Source organism: Eulemur rufifrons, chromosome 16 (genome assembly GCF_041146395.1).
Source record: "Eulemur rufifrons isolate Redbay chromosome 16, OSU_ERuf_1, whole genome shotgun sequence".
NCBI lineage: Eukaryota > Metazoa > Chordata > Mammalia > Primates > Lemuridae > Eulemur > Eulemur rufifrons.
Genome location: NC_090998.1, coordinates 54,384,419 through 54,405,294, shown reverse-complemented (window position 1 = coordinate 54,405,294; position 20,876 = coordinate 54,384,419). Strand labels below are relative to the sequence as shown.

Below are 20,876 nucleotides of genomic sequence, written 5' to 3'. Positions count from 1 at the left end.
ATGAGCATCTACTATACAAAGTGCTAGATGTTAGATATTACACATTATATACTCTTATATACTTTACCTATTTGATGCTCAGAATAAAGGAACATCATAAATCAAAGGAAGTGGAGAGAAAACACATTTACAATGGATACCTGCACCATTATTAAGGCCTCCAAAATGACCTTACTCTTTGTTACCTCTAATCTCCTTTGTTACCATCTCTCCCTTCTCTTATTGTCTCCTGCCATATCGGTCTCCTTTGCTGTTCCTCAGATACATCAGGGCATACTCCTGTCTCCAGGCCTTTAAACTTGTGTTCTTCAGGAATATTCTTCTCCTTAGATCTCCACATGGCTTCCTATTTCACCTACTGCAAGTACCGAGTCATCTCAGTGAGGACTTCCCCTGTCTACTCTATTTAAAATTACAATACCCGTTTCCCCAACCCCTTACATTTAGGTTTATGTTTCCTTAGCCTTCTCCAATCTGAGATTTTACCACAGTCTTTCACAACATTGATGTCATGTCAAACATACTGCAGAATGTCCCACAATTTGGTTTGTCTGATATTTTCTCATAACTAGACTGAAGTTATGCATTTTTAAAGCCACATCACCACAGAGGTGATCTGCCCTTCTCAAGTGCATCATATATGATGCATATAGTCTAATATATGAGTGCCCATGATATTACTGTCTTATTACAGGTGACATAAACCTTGATCATGATTAAGATAGTGCATCTGCCAGTTTTCTCCACTGTAAATTACTGTTTTCCCTTTCTTAAATAATAAATGTTTTGGAGAAGAACTTTGAGAGCATGCAAAAACACATTTGTCCTCAAATTATATTTATTATAGCAGTCATCTACGAATACTGTCTGCAGCACCTATTACTGAGGCATTCTAATGATGATTTTCTATTTCTTCATTCCTTCAATATTTATTAACTGAAATGCTTTTTCAAAGTAAACTAATGATCTTTTAAAGATCTCATTCTTAAATATGAACAATGTCAAAGATTTTACATAGCCAGCCCAAAGTGATACAGGCAGAAGGTAAGGAATAACTGCTCAAACTCAGGGTTCTTCACTCTAAAAATCACATTCCTTCCCTTGTTGGTCATCTGAGGTTAAAAAATAAATAAATAATAATAAAAAAAATAAAAATCACATTCTTTTAATCTTATCACAGTACCTTTATCCTGGTAGAAAAAATTATGTTTAAAATTTCATATACCCTCGCCAGGTGCAGTGGCTCACACCTGTAATCCTAGCATTCTGGGAGGCCAAGGAAGGAGGATCACTTGAGCTCAGGAGTTCGAAACCAGCCTCACCAAGAGTGAGACCCCGTCTCTACTAAAAATAGAAAAATTAGCCAGGCACAGTGGCATATCCCTATAGTCCCAGCTCTCGGGAAGCTGAAGCAGGAGAATCACTTGAGCCCAGGAGTTTGAGGTTACAGTGAGCTGTGATGACGCCACTGCACTCTACCTAGGGCTACAGATCGGACTCTGTCTCAAATAAAAAAAAAAAAACTTTCATATACCCCAAGCAGTATCTCTTAGCACTTCTGGCCATAATAAGAAAGGTCTTTACTTTTCTTTTTCCTTGATAAAACGTCTTTCTAATTTCATTAGCACATTTACTGTAAGTCTTTAATTTACTGAGCCAGATTAAATAATAAAGAGATAACATACTACTCTATGCTGTATAACACAGATTTTTTGAGTAAGGAATACTAATTATTAAAATTCTTACCTCACAGCTGAGAAAATGTATGACCACTATATTTATGGGCCTATTATATTTTAGGGAATCTTGAGGATGGGAATTCTTATAAGAATCGGAATTTATTTTTCATAGTATTACACATTATACATTGTTTTATACAACAAAAAGCATCCAAGTCTTTTCTGAATATTGACACAAAATCTTATCCTCTTTATCAGGAATAGTTTGCATCCATTTTCTCAACCAAAATATAATTTCTAAAAATGCAATCTTAAGACCTCCATTTCCAACCAATATGGAATAGTAGGATTCCCACCCCACCCCCAAAAGAACCTTAAAAACAGGCAAAATGTATTAAACAACAGTTTTCAGGCAGTACAGCACAATCATCCCCGGGAGAAGAAAAAGAATCGAGGACAACCCAACTGCCCTTTCTTTTAAGACTGAAGGAGTTTTCAGGCTGCAATGGAGGAAGATGGAACCCAGGGAGGTGGAGCCCAGCAAACTCAGTAAAATGAAGAAGTGTCAAAGACAGTCTGAGTAATTCAAGGCAGATAGAGTGAGCAGGCTAGAGTACTAGACTGGAGACAGATGCACAGAGAAAGAGCTCTGGCAAAATTCCCTCCTGAGTCTTCAGCTCAGTACTGATCATCACATGCATGTGAGCAAACTACCAGAAGCTAGGAAAAGGGCCACCAACAAAGAACAGAGAAAACAATCCCCAGGGCTCACGCAGGGCTGGGAATCATTTATGTTCTCATGAGCCACAGCAGAAAAACATAATTCACAAGGTATTGAATAAAGTACTCAGAAAAGTACTGCCTCGGTAGTTGCGGAAAAATTAGCCCTAAACTACAGGCTACTCTGGTTTGGTTAACAAAACCTTTAAAAACCAAACAACAACAAAAACAAGGAAGTTTCAAAAGGATCAAATGGCTTCTAAGTAACTTAACTGCAACCCCAAGACATCTCAAGATTATTAACAGAAATACAAAACAATATGCAGCACCCAAGAAGATACAGTTTCCAAGGACTGGCATCCAAGCAAAAGTCACCAGCCATGCAAAGAAGCAGTAAAATATAATAAATAATGGAGAGGAAAAAACCTCAATAATCAATAGAAACTATGTTTCTATTAATAGAAATAACATGGATGACAGAATTAGTAGACAACGATATTAAAACAGTTACAATTACATTTTGTTTGTAAAAAGAAGGTAAAAAGAATGGCATGCTGAAGACTAGTAAACTTGAAAACATAATAAAAACCATCTTAACTAAAACATGGAGAGGAAAAAGCAAAGAAATGAAAGCATCAGTAAGCCATGGGACAACTACAGGAGACCTAATATATGTATAATTAGAGTCTCCAAAGGACAGCAAAGAGAGAAAAAATATTTAAACAAATAATAGACAAAAAATTCCCAAATTGGTTAAAAAAAAAAAAAAAAACTATAGACACAAATTCAAGAAACTCAACAAATCCTAAGCATGAGAGTCACGAAGAAAATTATACCAAGATACACTATAATCAAAATGCACAAAACAAGTGACAAATTAACAAAATTTAATATCAGCCAAAGAGAAAAAGGTACATTATACACAGACGACTAAAGATAAGAATGACAGCAGACTTTTCATTAGAAATAAGTCAGAAGAGAGTGAAGCACCATCTTTAAAGTTCTAAAGAAAAAAAAACTATCAACTTTTAATGTCACACCCAGCAAAAATATTTTTTAAAATGAAGGTGATGTAGCCTTTTTTAGACATACAAAACCTAAAAGAACTCATCACCATCAGAAATGCATTAGAAATCTTTTTTAAAAAACCTTTATGTAGAAGGAAAATGATACTATAAAGAAAAAAGGAAGGAGAGAAAAAGAAAGAGAAGTGAAGGAAGAAAGAAATAAGGTAGGGCAGGGTGGGAAAGGAAAAGAGAGAAGGGAGGAAAGGGAAAGAGAAAGGAAAGAATGGGAAAAAAAAAAAAAAAGAAGCATCAAACCTATTCAATTATGAATGATAGTAAGAAGCACAGAAATACCACCACCCTCCCAACCCAAAGTACAATGAACAATGAGAGTATGTAACAGAAGTCTAAGCAGGAAATTTTACCCTAGGAAGTAAAATTTCAGCTGAGAGCTACAGAATGACTAAGATACATGTTTTTGGTAGTGCAACACACTATTAAAAAGCCAAAATGCTCTACTCAAAAAAAAAAAAATTGGTCCACAAAATATTGATTCATCCAATCAAATATTTACTGAGTATCAACTATATAACTGACATTATTTAAGGGAGGATACAGCAGAGAACAAAACAATGAAAACTAACAGAGATTACATTTTTATTTTTAAATGTATTGCTGAGCCTGGAAAGGAGGGAGGGAAATTCAGCACCTCCTGAAACAAAGTAAAGGCTAGAATTCAAAGAATCCACAGCTTATATACCTGAAGGGGAAATTTGCACAAGATGGAAAAGCTGTTAAAAGATCTTTTCATAAGTCAGGTACCTTAAAAGGCTACACCATAATTGTGATAACCGCTTAGTGAACAGTGCAACAAAAGAAGGTGAAGGAATTCTCTGAGAATTTATAGCCATAAATCAGCATGAATTCACATTACCTATGTGGACTACAACTTCAAGCTAATATTTTTGCTTTTAATTGATAGCATCTTAGGCGCCCAGTAAAAGCAAATGGAAATTCCCTTAGGAGAAATATCCTTCCACCTAGTCCTCAAAGAATTCCCAGAGTTCTAAGAAACATAAAATGATAGCTTAACACACAAAGAAGGAAACAAGGTACCATACATAAGAACCAGCAGAAAATAAAAAACATTAGAATGATGTGTGTCAAATTCCAATTGTTGGATTCATCCCATACTGAATGCAAAAATGTATAAAATGATTAAAGAAATAAAAGAGGATATATTGGAATCCAGGTCTAAACAAACGAATGAATGATGCTAGATGTGTTCAATATGTGGGTACATAAGGTATAGACAAAAACATTAACAAACTTGACTAAATGAAGAGAAACAGAGCAGTACACCTGCCAATTGGTTAATATGCACTTTGTTTCAAACACATAAACAAATAACTGGTATCATACTGACCACATTCTCTAACCAAAATGGAATTACAGGAGAAATCAACAACAAAAAGATAACCAGACAAATCAGGTAGATTTGGAAAATTAAATTTAAAACACTTAAGATTAAAGAACAGTATAACAAAACCTAAGAAGTAAAAGAAAAGCATTAAAGAGTATATTGATGGATGTAAAACAAAAATAAATTTTCAGAGTAACTAAATGAAGCTAAAATTTGATTCCCAGTAAAACTGACAAATCTCTATCTAGCAAGACTGATCAAACAAAGGGAAAAGGCACATAGTAATCAACCTTAAGAATGAAAAAGGTGCTACAGAGAAAAAAACATATAAGGAGGTACCACTATGAATAATTTCTTTACTCTGATAAAGTGTATCTACAAAAAATTCTATATAAAACATTTGTTTAATGTTGACAACTTTAAAACTGTCATTTCCAGATGTTTATTTATATGAACCCTCCCAAAATCTACAGATAAACTATAAGAATAAAATTGCTTGGCAAGATTGATGGATACAAAAAAATCAATTTAAAAAATCAACTGTATTTATAACAGTAACACATATAAAATATAACCTTAAAAAAATTTATAACCAAAAAAGCAACAAAAAAGTACTTAGGCATAAATTAGACTGAAGATTTATAAGTCCATGATGAAAAAAATACATAAAACACAGAAGACCTCAATTTATGAATTCATGGACAGGAATATCATAAACTTATCAATTTTTCCCCAAATAAAAATGAAGGCATGAAGACTTAATACAAAGCCTTAGGAGTTAAGAAAACAAAATACGATATTAATACAGACATAGACAAACACATCATAGTAACAGATATAAGAAACAAACTCATGCACATAAACTTGATTTACAACAGAGCTAGTACTGCTGATTAGTTAAGGAAGGTAGGAAAAAAAAATCAATACATGATGCTATTGATTATCTAAATATAGAGGCAAAGAAACTGGACTCCTAACACCATACAAAACAAACAATTTCAGATAGATTAAATGTAAACATGAAAGATCTAACTAAAATTCTTTTAAAAGTCTATATAGGGAATATCTTTATTTGCTTAATTTCAATAGGAAAAGATGTTTCAAACGCAGCCTCAATAGATGGGAAAAAATTTAAATTTTGACATTATCAAATGTCAGATGAACATAAGCACTTCTGATGGGACTCAAAATTGGTACAAACACTCTCAAACATATTCCTACAAGACCTCTTGTGAATTTAATCTTCTTAAATTTTTAGAATATGGTTTGGTTCAGATAACCTCCACTTTCATAATGTTCCCTCTGCTGTTTTCATGTACTGCTTGAAAATATGATGGCTTGTTTTCTGAGATATCCTGCTCCGTTTCCCCTTCTATTTTTATCTGAACTTTCTCTTCACAGTGTCTCTATTCCATTCATGTTTATTTTGATTCCTCTCCTCAGTGGAGTCCTAGAAGGTTCACTGGAGGGTCACACTCAAGAATTCACAAAACTAGGCTGTTCCAATCACTTTAACCTTACACTCACCTAATGAAGTTGGCAAAATCCCTCCCAGTTTCAAACTGGCTAATTGTACTTACCAGTGGATACTTGTTGACTATTTTGAGTGCTTCTGTTCTCAGAGCCATCAGACATCCCAATGCTTCTCTTTACTTTTTAATGCACAAAAACTGACCAAATATAGGTCTTTTTTATTAGTTCTCACCTAGTTATATTTTGGGGTTCATGGGAATATTTTTTCACTGAATTTTGTTACAAATGTTTTCATGGGTTTTAGTTTTGTTATCTAGCTGTTCTATTTTTATGTGGGAATTCAGAAAGATAAAAAAAAACTAAGCTGCCACCACCAGTGCCATCAACCTAGAATCCAAGAAGGCCTAAGATTATATTTTAAAAAGAGAACTTTGCTTGCTTCTGTATCTTCTGATTCACAGAAATACCTGCACTCATGTTTTAACTTTTGATTTAATGATGAATACACTCCATATTTTGATTGAGGCAAATCACTTACATGTAAAGGATTTTTCTCAAAGAGAATACTTAATATTTCATGTATAAAGCCTACAGCCTAAGTTCCCAAAATCATCTTAGGAAACAGAGCAACATCTACCATATGGATATCACGTATACTACTACTATAAGTGATTTGGACCTAACTACTTATGTAGCAGAATTTCTTCTGTCCTAAGGGCACTGTGAAAAAAACTACCAAGATGCTAAGGGTGCCATAAACCAAGTGTCTTGGTGCAACTGCTTTTTGGAAACAAATGTCATCTCATTTGACAATTTCACAAGATAAGGAAAAAGTATGAGAACATATAATGCATTCAAAGAAAGGCTAACACTAAGCATTACCCAGCAATGACCCAAACAATGAGGAAGTTCGGAATTCATTTAATTTGATATTCTTGGTTGGCCAGAGAAAAAGGAAAAAAGAGAAGCCACAAATGCCAAATAAAATGTCAAGTTTTACTTTAAAAAAATTTAGATTAGAGTCAAAATGACTTCTGTTGTTGATAATGTGATCATGACATGACGAGAATCATCACATTCAAAAACGTAATAAGAGCAACCTCATTTCAGCAGTTGCACAAATTGCAAGTGAAGGAAAAATAAAAAGTCATCTATTTGAGGTTTTTCTACTCCCTTGCTTTATCTCTGGCTATTTGTTTAAAAGTTTCAAGAGTAAAGAAGAAAACACTCTGAATCAGTTCGCTGGTTTCAGGCATTTATTTTTTCAACTGACTCGTTCATATGCTCACTCCTGTTTATCTTCACCTACTGCCAAACAGCAACAATGACTAAAACCTCCATTTTTCTTCTCTGGGCACCAGATCTACTCTGACAAATCTTCAATTGTTATGTATTCATTTTAATAAAATTCCTATTGATTTTATTTTATTAAGTATTCTTTATATTCACTGTGTATCTTTAACATACTACATATAATAGATTGATTCTAAAATGCTTCCCTGCTGGTGCTGTTTTTAATCATATTAGAACATGCCGACAGAAAGTTACAAGCTAACTATATGATTCGAAATCACCATCAGTTGTAAAATGCATCCAGACTGGAGAGAGAGAAAAATCTGTAACTTACAATAAAAGAAAAGGGGTCTTTCTTAATTTATTTATATTAATATTTTATTGCAGTATAAAAGAAAAATGATTTGTATACACTACTACTGTATAAAACTCTTACATACTAAACGGAAACACACCTACAGACGCATTTGTTTCTGTTTAACTATTAGGTAACTTGTGTTTTAAATGCTTTGTATCGTGCAGAAATCCCTTGGTGAACTGTCAGATCAGTGTTGAGTGTTTAGGCTATATCCGGGAAATTGTTTAGGATCTTGAGTGGTCTGGAAATTCATTATTATTTTTCCTATTCAAAATAATGGAATATAGGACACCACCTTCCAAAATTCGCCACACAACACATGAAGAAGGATGCACTGTTATACACTAAAACACACATATGTAATAAAACTATAAAAATAAAAGGAATGAAATACGAAATTCAAACTAGAGATTATTTCTGGGGAAGAAGGCAGAGGAAAGGATGGAACATGAAAATATCTCCATTAAGGACAAGCAAGCTGCAGAAAAATACACATTTGTTAAAACGGAGACAACAAATCACATCTGCACTATATAGTCACTAGGAAAGATCTGAAAAGATACACATCAAACCGTTAAGTGTAAAGTTGTGAAAATGAACTTCCACGTTGTATTTTATATTTCCATTTTTTTCTTTAATGTTTTTGCACTAAACATCTACTACATCTGTGGTTTAAAAAGTTAATAAAAAGGAAATAAAATATTTAATGGTGAGGTGGGGGGAAGAAATAAAAATACAATTGCTGTATAGTTCTCCGACATACTATATACTATATTCTACAAGATACAACATTTTAGATTATGAGTCATTCTTTAGCAACATATGGACTGGGATGCAATAGATCCAGTTTATAGATAACATATTGAACTAGCCAGCATATGATGTGATCAACATCCTCATATTGAAAAGTTCCACTCAAAGTAACATTTAAAAATTTCGGAACTACCACTAGTATGTTACCTAGCACACTTCCCTATTTCTTCCTTTCCTTTCTCTCACTGTTTTATTTTATTTTACTGGAACAACATGCATTGAACACCTATCAATGTATCAAGCACCACGATAAATAGATATGGTTCCAGTTTCCAAGAAGCTCATTACATAGAGCAGTACTATCTAATACAATTTTCTGCAACGATGGAAATGTTTTGTATCTGCATTGTTCAATATGGCAATCATTAGCAACATGTAGCTATTGAGCAGTTGTGGTTAATGTGACCAACAAACTAAAATTTTAGTATTATTTAATTTAAATGACTTTAAATTTAGATAGCCACTTGTGGCTAGTTTCTACAGTATTGGACAGCACAGGTATACAGGAAGACAAGGACAAATAAACAGACAACTACAATGTATTATGGTAAACACTAAACTTCAAGTATGTAGAGAAGCTTATGAAAGGAAGGAAAATGAGCACTGAGCTCATTATAAAATGGCTTTTGGAAAAATTGATACCTAATTCTTGAATCATGTCAAGAAAGGTGGGGCATTACATGAAAAGAATTTATGTAAGTAAAGGCTTCAAGGTGTAAAAACGTATGCATGGCAGGGAGATTAAAAGCAGTTTTGAGGCCAGGTGCAGTGGCTCACGCCTGTAATCCTAGCACTCCGGGAGGCCGAGGCAGGAGGATGGCTCGAGGTCAGGAGTTCGAGACCAGCCTGAGCAAGAGCGAGACCCCATCTCTACTAAAAATAGAAAGAAATTATCTGGCCAACTAAAATTATATATAGAAAAAATTAGCCGGGCATGGTGGCGCATGCCTGTAGTCCCAGCTACTCGGGAGGCTGAGGCAGTAGGATCACCTAAGCCCAGGAGTTTGAGGTTGCTGTGAGCTAGGCTGACGCCACAGCACTCTAGCCCGGGCAACAGAGCAAGACTCTATCTAAAAAAAAAAAAAAAAAAAAAAGTAAAAGCAGTTTGTACTACTAACTGGAAAAAACCCACTTAGGGAATAATAGGAGAGACACTAAAAGGTAAAAGCATGTAAGGGAGCCAAAATGTGGAATGACTGTGTAAAAGTTTAGGAGCTTGAACATATTACATATGAAGAAGGAGGCCACTGATCAGTTAAATTGGTAATTAAGATGGTTTAGATTTGTGCATGCTCATAGCTAGGGTAAACTAGTATAAATTAGAGGAAGATAAAATGCTCACAAAAAACTGAAGTTACACTGCCTTAGAAAAAGCTTGACAATCTTTCCAAAAAGAATGAACTGTGAACCATTTAAACAAATTGTCTTACCTGAACTACTGTATTCAAATCCAAATACCTAACTAGGCTTAAATTTATAGCAAGAAACAAAACACAAAAAGGAGATACCACTATAAAAATCAATACTTCAAACCATGCCCATTTGAAAGTCACTATCTTTCAGCACACAGATGAGGGAATGCACCTTCCTAAACTAAATTCCTAAGGCTTTATTTAATCAGGTCTATAAGGAAATGAGACTTAGAGAAATATTACTTTTCATATTAAATTCTGGGATATTAGCCTATTATCAGGATGCCTAAATAAATGTAAAACATCAAATGCCCTCCACAAGCAAAAACCCTCAAGATAAACGAAAATGGTTACAAGCACGGATACAAAGAAATTCTACTTTGTCCATGAAAAATAACAAAATTCCTCCAAAACAGAATTTTTAAAAATTCAAATTATTTTCATCTCAGAATATACAAACTTTTTTGAGCTACCAATACAAAAAAATTTTTGGTAATTTAATATTCCTTGAATTTCCCATATATTCTTAGTATGTATGTTCATCATAACACCATAAAAGAAAATTCTACTTCTCTACATGTACTTTTCAGAGGAAGCTTCAAAAAATAAAATCATATTACAATCCAGACTTAACTGTTTCCAAGGATATTTCAATACACATTAAGAATCACTAAACAACAAAAGAGAAAAGGGAGACAAAAGGCATAAGTTCTAATGTTCCATAGCAGAGTAGGGTGACTATAGTTAACAAGTCACTGTATATTTCAAAACAGCTACAAGAGAGGACTTGAAATGCTCCCAACATATAGAAATGGTAAATACTTGAGGTGATGGATACCCTAAATATCCTGACTTGATCATTATAAATTCTATGCATATAACAAAATATCACATGCACCCCATAAATATGTACAAATATTATGCATCAATTAAAAAAAGAAAATATTTTCAGGCAGCAAAACCATAACCAAGAATATATTTTCCAGGTAAGCTCAAAATCCTGGATTATTTGTAAATAATGTAACTGGACAAATGGAGTATTTTTAGAGTATAATGTGCAAGAATAAGCAAATCTCTTCATGTATAAAACATAATTCTGGTTTATTCTTTTTAATGTAAATTTTGGCATTCTCTACTAATATATTCCATGAGACAAATCCAAGAAGTGTGACCAATTAAAATGTTACATAAATCAAGGTAGTTGAAAGTGATTGTCAGGTGGCAGGAGATATAGCCAAGTACAAATAATTAGCAAAGGCTATGTTGGTCAAGTCTATGAGGATAATTTAGAAAAAAGGTTACAATGAGAACTGATTCAGCAGAGCCTCAGCTTACTCTGGCTTATGAAAAGCATAAAGATCTAGCAAGAAAACCCAGACATCAAATTAGGTGAAACTCTAGAAAGGTTAAGTATGATATTCTTTTTTATCAGGGACAGTACCCAAACCAGAACTCAAACCTTATAATCAAAGGTTCTTTGCTACTATGCACCACAAAGACTAATTTACAATTTTCTCTGCTGTTCACTTCCCTCATTTGAGGAAAGAAAGAATTAACTAGACTAAAATAAATGATTAGCAGATAGATGGTTAGTTAACCAAAGCTGCTGTTATCACAGAAGTTGCCTTCATAATCTAGAGGGGAAATGAAATTGGCGAGTGAAAAAGAGATTGGGGCCGGGAGCGGTGGCTCACGCCTGTAATCCTAGCACTCTGGGAGGCCGAGGTGGGCGGATCGTTTGAGCTCAGGAGTTCGAGACTAGCCTGAGCAAGAGTGAGACCCCATCTCTACTAAAAATAGAAAGAAATTATATGCACAGCTAAAAATATATATAGAAAAAATTAGCCGGGCATGGTGGTGCATGCCTGTAGTCCCAGCTACTCGGGAGGCTGAGATAGGAGGATCCCTTGAGCTCAGGAGTTTGAGGTTGCTGTGAGCTAGGCTAACGCCACGGCACTCACTCTAGCCTGGGCAATAGAGTGAGACTCTGTCTCCAAAAAAAAAAAAAAGAGAGATTGGACATGTATCTGCAGGAAGCCTAAAAGTTTACTTCTACTTGAGCTTTAAACAATTCTGTATTCTGGATCATCATATAATGTGATGTGTTATTAGCAAATGAATAAAGCAGGTTTCCTTTAAAAAATTAAATTCAAGTGTTATATTTGTTTTTTAAAATCACTGCCTAACAGTGATTTAAAATTTGCCTTCTTTTTAAAGCTGAGAAAGAGGTAGGAATGTTAAATTTCAACCAACATTTCAGCATCCCTACACACAACATAAGGAATGGATATTATTAATCAATTCATTAAATGAGAAAACAAGAATCTAGCGTTTTAAGGACAGCAAACTAATGACAAATTCAATAGAATTTGGGTCTTTGAACACTCTTAGTTTCTCACTTCTATTTCTTCCATACTCTATCCACTCTTTTCTACATTTCTGTGACACATAGTCTATTACACAAAATATAGCCCCAGACTTCAGGTTTAGTCTTTCAGGAATAATATGTACAAAACAATCAACACTTTGTTTTATGAACTATTAGCTCTGAATTCAGCCATCAAGTCCTAAATTATGTATCAGATAATCTAAGTTTTAATAAATATATCAGAAAATTTGTTTCAACACTAAAAGAATTTACATTATGAATATGACTCATTTTGAAAAATGTTCCCAACTAGTTCAACTATCAAACTCAATACATTCATTTAAAATTATAACCCAAAATTCTCAAGTTGCTGGTTCCAATTAAATATAACACATTAAAACACTTCCATGTAGCTACATGACCAAGAGAAAAAGGAAAAAAAAAATTGGTCTTACCTGGTAGTTTCTTTTCTCAGATAATGTATGTCCATCAGTCCTCACCATAGAGTCGTGTCCTTTCCTCACAGTACTGGAGGCAATCAAATAGAACTGTCACTCAAGGGTCGTGTCACAGGAAGGACCGCCCACCAGTTCTCCCTCTAGAGTAGAATTATCCAAAAGCCGTCAAAATTACTAACATGTAAGTACATGAACAGTAGCAAAAATATCCGATACATAGAAAACAAGAAAATAAAAACAAAAATTAATTGTTTTATACTCTAACCAATCTTCTTCTTAACCATTTAGGGAGTGCTAGATTGGCAAACACCCTTTATTTGAAACATTATTAAATATGAAAAATTCTTCCCTCCCACTTCTACTTTCTCCAATTAAGACTGCCTGCAAGACATCACACACAGGGAAGAAACTTATGGTGAATAAAAATGAAGTGGACAAAAAAGCTCACTCCTCAACTGACACATTTTTTTCTTTTAAGTGAACTTTCTCTAGACTCAGAAATACCCAATTATAATTCAGATTCAGCCATTTAACTACAAATTCCTGCCCTCCAAATGCTTGCATATGGATAATAGGAATATAAATTGTTTACAGAGCTATTGACTCATTCTAGTTATGACGTTTATTCCCATGTCATAAAATGAGAACACATTATATATTTTTAACATGATTAATAGATGCAAACCTAACTCAATAGTCTACTAAACTTTACCCCAATAAAGAGCAACAAATGTCAACTTTCACTGATGGCTTTGTCCTTCAGTCTTCCAATTTCATATATATTCCAATAGAGAATTCATTTTTTTACATTGGACAAAAAAAACAATAGGGCTCATTTCTTAAACTAGACAGATAAGTAACAAATCTAGAGCAATTATTTAATATCATATGAAACATACTTTGTAAGGGGATAATAAAAACATTTAATTTATAATTCATAAGGAGAATCAGTATTATTAAAACCAACATACATACAGGCACACACACATATTGACTACCTCCAAAAAGCAATCTATTAGGGCAGAAAACGTTTTTAAAAAAAACAAGTCATTAAAAACTAATATTACTAGATTTAAGTTTTAAAAAGAATCCATATGATGAAAACATATACTCTGGTTCCTCTTTTATAGATTTGAACACAAAGGTAGTAAGAGCTATATTTTTACTGAATTCTGACGATCTTACATTGTACACATTTGGCTGCAATACCTCAAGATGCCTGGCTCTATGGCAAAACTGTAATTGCTCATTACCACACTTATATACACCTTTAGAATTAAGTACGTCTCTCTTAAAGGAGAAAGGTTTTTTAATCATAAGTATATGTACTACTATAAATGCAATCCTTATGATTTAGCAAAGAATTAGGTTATTCATAAGGAAAAAATTACCAACTGAATTGGATGTTCAAGAAGTTAAGTGACACACATTTGGCTTCAACTTAAATTTTCATGATTGTCACAAAAAGAGAACAGTTATTTTACTATGCATCCCCTAAACAATAACTGTTGTAATATTAATGTTTTATAATATTAAGTTTTAAAATAGTGCCTGCCTCATCATTTATGTATTCATGACTCTAAATTCAATGGACAAAATTTCAGTCATTACTTATAGAACAAAAATGTTTTCCTTCTTAAATAAATTATGTTTAAGGTAAAGTCCATGCATTACCTTCAAATTATACTTTTTATTTTATTTTATTTTTTATTTATTTATTTATTTTTTTTGAGACAGAGTCTCACTCTGTTGCCCGGGCTAGAGTGAGTGCCGTGGCGTCAGCCTAGCTCACAGCAACCTCAAACTCCTGGGCTTAAGCGATCCTACCGCCTCAGCCTCCCGAGTAGCTGGGACTACAGGCATGCGCCACCATGCCCGGCTAATTTTTTCTATATATATTTTAGTTGGCCAGATAATTTCTTTCTATTTTTAGTAGAGACGGGGTCTCACTCTTGCTCAGGCTGGTCTCGAACTCCTGATCTTGAGCGATCCACCCGCCTCGGCCTCCCAGAGTGCTAGGATTACAGGCGTGAGCCACCGCGCCCGGCCCAAATTATACTAGTTCCGTTAAAAGATATGTTAGAAATCTAAAATCAGGTAATTTTCAATACCTCAATGCTGTAAACATCTTTAACACAACCTAATTATACAACAAAAGATAATTAGAACTAAATTTTAAATGCTAAATAACAATAAAAATTAATATTTACTCTGTAAATTTACTAGACAAAAGAAAAATCTTCACTTTGGAGAACTATGGATTTTAGTACAAAAGGAAACTTGTTATTCATTTTGCTTCCCCCTCTTGGGATAACTGGAGATATTTCACAGACTAGGGTTTCAATTAAAAGCCACTACATATTCTAACCAACATGGGAGTCAAGATTCTATATTGAACTAAGGATCATTATCTCCTTTTAGTAAACAAAAGGGAAAAAGACTGAAGGCATTTTATTTTCTTCCAAGTAAACACGAAAAGTTAACATTTGTCACCACTATCTTCACCATATTATATTAAATAAAAATGCTCAGTGATAAATTGTGTTAATATTCTTCACATTAGGAATGAATGGATGCACAACAAATCAAATTTTCTTAAGAGACAGAGTCTTCTTACTCTGTCTCCCAGACAATGGTGCAATCATAGCAAACTGCAACCTTGAACTCTGGGGCTTGAGCCCCCTTTGGGCTTTCAAAGTGCTGGGATTACAGGCCAAATAATGTAAAATTAAATGTCTGGCATCCAATCAAAAATTGGCAGTCACACAAAGAAGCAGGAAATATAACCCATAACAAGGTGAAACATAATAAATGGAAATAGACCCAGCAATAATACAGATGATAGAATTATTAAGTAGACAAGGATGTTAAAATAGGTATTATAAATATATCACATACATTCAAGAAGATCAAGAATGAACATGATGATAATAATGTAAAGTATAAAAGAGACCCAAACTAGCTGCACAAAGGAGTTTCTTTATGGTGGCGGAAAAGTTCTGTACTTTGCTTTTGGCGGTAGTTACATTACATATGATAAAATACCATAAAATGGTAGAGAAAAACATAAAAAAGTGAATGTATGCAAAAACTGGTGAAATCTGAGTTAGATTTGTAGTCTAGTTAGTTATATTGTGCCAATCAACTTATGGTTTCAATAATGCACTGCAGTTACGTATGATAATACTGACAGGAAAAGCTACGTGATGAGCATATGGGACATTTCTGTAGTATTTTTGCAACTTCTTATGAGTTTATAATCACTTAAAAATTAAAAGAACTGATCTTTTAAAGAGAAACATTCAATATCTGTAAAGAAAGATATATTGGCTAGGACTGACAACAGCTTAGATGCTGCAAAAGAAAGTTTAATGAATTTGAAGACACAGCAGTAGGATAAAGATCCAAAACTAAATAGTGAGAAAAGGGATTAGAAAAATGAACTGTAGGACAGTGAACTGTGAATTGTGAGACAGTATCAAGCAAGACAGTGAATGGTGAGACCATATCGAGCAGACTAACATTAACCAACTAGTGTCCCAGGAAGAGTGGGAAGGATGAAAAAACAATGACCATCCAGGTGTGGTGACTCATGCCTGTAATCCCAGCACTTTGGTAGGCCAAGGTGGGAGTATTGCTTGAGTCCAGGAATTTGAGACCACCCTGGGCAACACACTGAGACCCTGTCTCCACAAAAAAAAAAAAAAAAAATCAGCCAGACATGGTATGGTGTACTTTTGCTACAAGAAAGAAACCAGACTCAAAAGGCTACATATGGAATGATTCCATTAAAGTAACATTCTGCAAAAGGAAAAACTACAAAGACAAAAAACAGATCAATTACTCCTTTGTGGCCTTAGCTTCCTAAGCTGTAAAATGACATGACTGATTCAGATGAATTTTTTAAATGCATGCAACTCTAAAATCTTGTATTTTAAATATTCTGCGTCAAGGTAATTGACTCAGGAAAGCAGACTATTACAGCTGACTTTTTCCACATTTTCTTTTTTTCTCTCACTTCCTTGCTCAATAGTGTTTATATTTTGGAGGTTGGAAATGGTATCTATCTAAAATAGCTGTAAATTGTAGTCATTACCACACTCAATTTTAAGTAAAAAACCATGAATTTGGACAGGTTAAGACAGCTGAACCAGTTGTACAGGCTTCTTTTTTTTTTTTAAACAGAGGACACTACATTTTAGGTTGGCTATTAATTACAACAAACTTTAAGATGTTACTGATTTCACTGGAGCACAGTAAAATCTGAAGTAAATGTACTTAGCCACTATCTTTAAAATTTTAGGGTTTCTCAAACTCTAGAACTATGTCAAGCAACCTTTTCTTGTTACTAGGTAGGCTGAAGTCACAAAAATGTTTTCTTGCCCTTATCAACTAATTTTTAGCTTGATCATATGGATAAATGTTTTCAAAACTGAGTTGACAACTCATGATATGTACAAGAAACACAGGCAGATGAAACAAAAATAAATAAAACTCAAGAATTTCAGTTTCATACCATATTTGGTCTGGGAAAACTGCCATCTTAACCAAAAATAGTTTTTCTGAGTATTGTAGTAATACAAGTTTCATAGATTTATAATTGACATGTAAAATGAAAAGTTGTCTCTATTTGCAAAGAAAAACAAAACTTAACAATATTCTCTTGAAATCAATTTACTGTCTGGTTGTCATAATTTTAATGTTTATAACTTAATGCTGTGTGTGTCTTCTACTTTCTGTAGGGGTAGCTTTCCTAATACACTACTTCTAACATGTCTGTGTAGCTCTTTCGCATATATTCCAAGAAGGATTCTAGGTATCTAATATATAAAATTTACTACAAGTAGAAAATCAGCAGATCTATCTGTATTAAAGGCTCGGCACCTCAAGACACAGAAATTTTCTTCTACCAAGGTTTGAAAGTCTCAAATAAAATGAAATACAATAAAGGGAGTCCTACTGAACTTAAATGACAAAAGTTCAAGAATTTCTGAACCACGGGCTTGAAAATTAAAAGCTCCTCATTTGATTTAGGCTTAAATAAAATTGGGATCTAAAATTAAGACAATAAGGGGATCTATCTAGACTTCCTGCTGCCTGAAACTTACATATACATATATTAAACAAGTTGCTTGACCTGCTGTGGGATTCAATTTCCTCACGTTATGTATGAAGATAATATCTGCATGGTCTAGGTCTAGTTCATAGTCAAGAGAAGCAGCAGCCAGTGAGGGAAATGAAAACTAAAGAGAGTATGGTAGATATCCCAAAAGCTTACTGGGATAGTGGTTCAAGGAAGAGTGTCATGAATTGTTTCAAAGGCTGTTAATTAAAAAAAAAAAAAGAAAAGAGAGAAGTAATCTTTGGATTTAGCAGCACGGAGATCATTTGGCAATCTTCACAAGAATAGGTTTGATGAAATGGTGGACATAAAAACACTAACTAAATCGAGTTCACAAGAACAGAAAGAGAGGAAGTGGAGACAAAATATAGGCATCTCTTTCAAGGAGTTTTGTCATTAAAGTGAGAAATGGTGAATAGCCAGAAAAAAAGGTAAGAGTCGAGAGAAGCCTTTTCTAAGACTGGAAAAATGATGGCATAGAGGAAAAAGCTGATGATACAAAATGGAGAGGGGAGAAATTACTGGGGTGATGACTTTAAGCAGATGTGGATAGAATCTCTACGAGACAATGGCAGCCTTAGACAGGCACAAGGATATATTATCAATAGAAACAGAAGAAATATAGTTAATGGGAAGTGACTCAGGTGGATAGATACAATATCAGAAACTTATGGAAGTTCACATCCAGTTGCTTTTGTTTTCTTAGTAAAATAAGAAATGAGGTCATCATCTGAGAGGTGAGGATACAGGAGGAGAAATTACAGGTTTGAGGAGGGAGGAAAAGGTATGAAATAGTCTTCTAAAAAAGCAGGAGAATGAGAGATTAGAAGACACAGTAAGTAGAACTGCCAAGTAGCACCATGAACCCTTGTGAGGTTGGTGTTCTCCAGCCATGTGCAACTGCAGGACAGTGAGATGGATTTAACCAAAGCCAGTGAGTATAAGGAAGCACGAGAGAGACAAAAGGACTAAGGGGATAGACAAAGTAGTGATGATTACAATCATGGGTAAGAAAAGAAGTGAGAGTATCTCTAACTATTTGCCTACTAAGAACTAACCATACTAGCTTTCTCTGTGTTTCTCAAACACATCAAGTCAGTTCTCAACTTAGGGCCTATATATTTGCAGCTCCTTTTCAATATTACCCCAAATCTTTAAATGCCAAGTTGCTTCTTGAAATCAACATTTCTGCCTATCTCTCTTCAGAGAGGCATTCACTGAACACCCAACTATCTGAATTTTGTTCTCATTTGCTTGTCGTCTTTACCTTTTATAATATAAACAGATGAATCTTTATTATGCTTACTACTGTTATCTCAAGTACTTAAAATAGTGACACATAACAGATAAACTTTATTGAATGAATCACAAAAATTATACTAAACCTTTTACTAACTTTAATTTTATGAAAACGTCATTTCCCTTAAAAGGACTGCAACAGAAGCAACCTGGCTAATAAAAACAAGACCAGCAACCAGAAAATTAATTTTAAAAGTTGTTACTGCAAATCATAAGAAATACACACCGTAAAAATATATACATTTATTCCCCTTGATATTCTGATGCAGAACCAGGCCTTTTCTTTGAGTTTAGGATTAATAACTGGATTTCCATGTAATCTTTATTTGCATAAACTGTATCTATAATATATATTTTTAAAATAGTTTTATTGACATATAATTCACATGCCATATAATTCATCCATTTCAAGTATTCAACAGTATTCCTATATTCAGAGTTGTACAACCCTCACCACAATGTTAGAATATTTTTATCACCTGAAAAAGAAACCTTGTACATGTTAGCTTTTGTCCTATCCTCCTGCTTCTCCCATCCCTAAGTAACCACTAATCTACTGACTGTCTACAGATTTGCCTCTTCTGGACATGTAATGCATCTTTTAAGATTTCCAGTTTCAATTTTGTTTAAAGTTAAGACTCTAAATGTGCTTAAATATCAAAATCTTTCTGAATTTTTACAAATGTTTTACAGTTTTTGAATAGTCTCACCACAGCAGACATTCCTGCTTAACTCCCTTAAAAGCCCTTTTACCTTGTGACCACCATAGTTGTTCAAATATTCAACCTTTCACATATGATTCAAAAGTAAATGCTGATCAGTCTAAGCTAATATGGTAATCCTACCCCACCCCCCTTGTCAGTAACTTATTTATGAAAGAGCATTTGAACCAATCCAGGTCAGTGAGATATGAGGGAAAATCTGATGGTAGGATTTTTAGGAAAGGGGCAAAAAACAGCCCTCTTTTCTCTTTAGGCTTTGTTGTATCAGAATACCACACCTAGAACTACTGTAGCCATCTCGTAACCATGAGGAGAGGTAGCCTGAGGACAAGCTGAGGACACTCTGATAAGGGCAGAACACAAAGATAAAAAAAATCTGACCATGATATCAATTACTTAACTATTGCATTAACCAGCAACACAAAACCTTCCTCCAGATATGTGAGAAAATAATTTTCCATAGTTTAGTCAGTTAAAGCAAAAGCTTCATAAATCTCAAGGCTTATCCACATCTAATCCTTTAGTAATTTGTAAATAACTTTATGTAAAAGTCCTTCCAAAGCATTTGCCTTGCTTTTCATTAAAACAATGGTTCTGTCTTTCTGCACTCAAATTTCATATTAGATCATACTTTAAGTAAAAATACATTAGCAGTGGCATTCTTGCTAGGCATATAACTAACTCTGTGGAGAGAAAAAGGTACAAAGTAAACTAGTTTACTAGCTGTAA

At 34.0% G+C, this 20,876-nt stretch overlaps 1 protein-coding gene across 10 annotated transcripts in view; it reads right to left on the bottom strand.

Moving 5' to 3' along the window:
- CNOT2 (CCR4-NOT transcription complex subunit 2) overlaps positions 1 to 20,876 on the bottom strand; it is a 101,152-nt gene that overhangs the window by 56,185 nt on the left and 24,091 nt on the right. For 8 of the 10 annotated variants that reach the window (XM_069491577.1, XM_069491581.1, XM_069491580.1 and 5 more), the window contains exon 2: positions 13,002 to 13,144. The exons of 1 other annotated variant lie outside the window; for it this stretch is intronic. In XM_069491577.1, coding sequence (XP_069347678.1) covers positions 13,002 to 13,049 — 48 coding nt within the window. In that variant the 5' untranslated portion in view covers positions 13,050 to 13,144. The remainder of the gene's footprint in view (positions 1 to 13,001; positions 13,145 to 20,876) is intronic. One more of the 10 variants, XM_069491576.1, reaches the window with a different exon arrangement.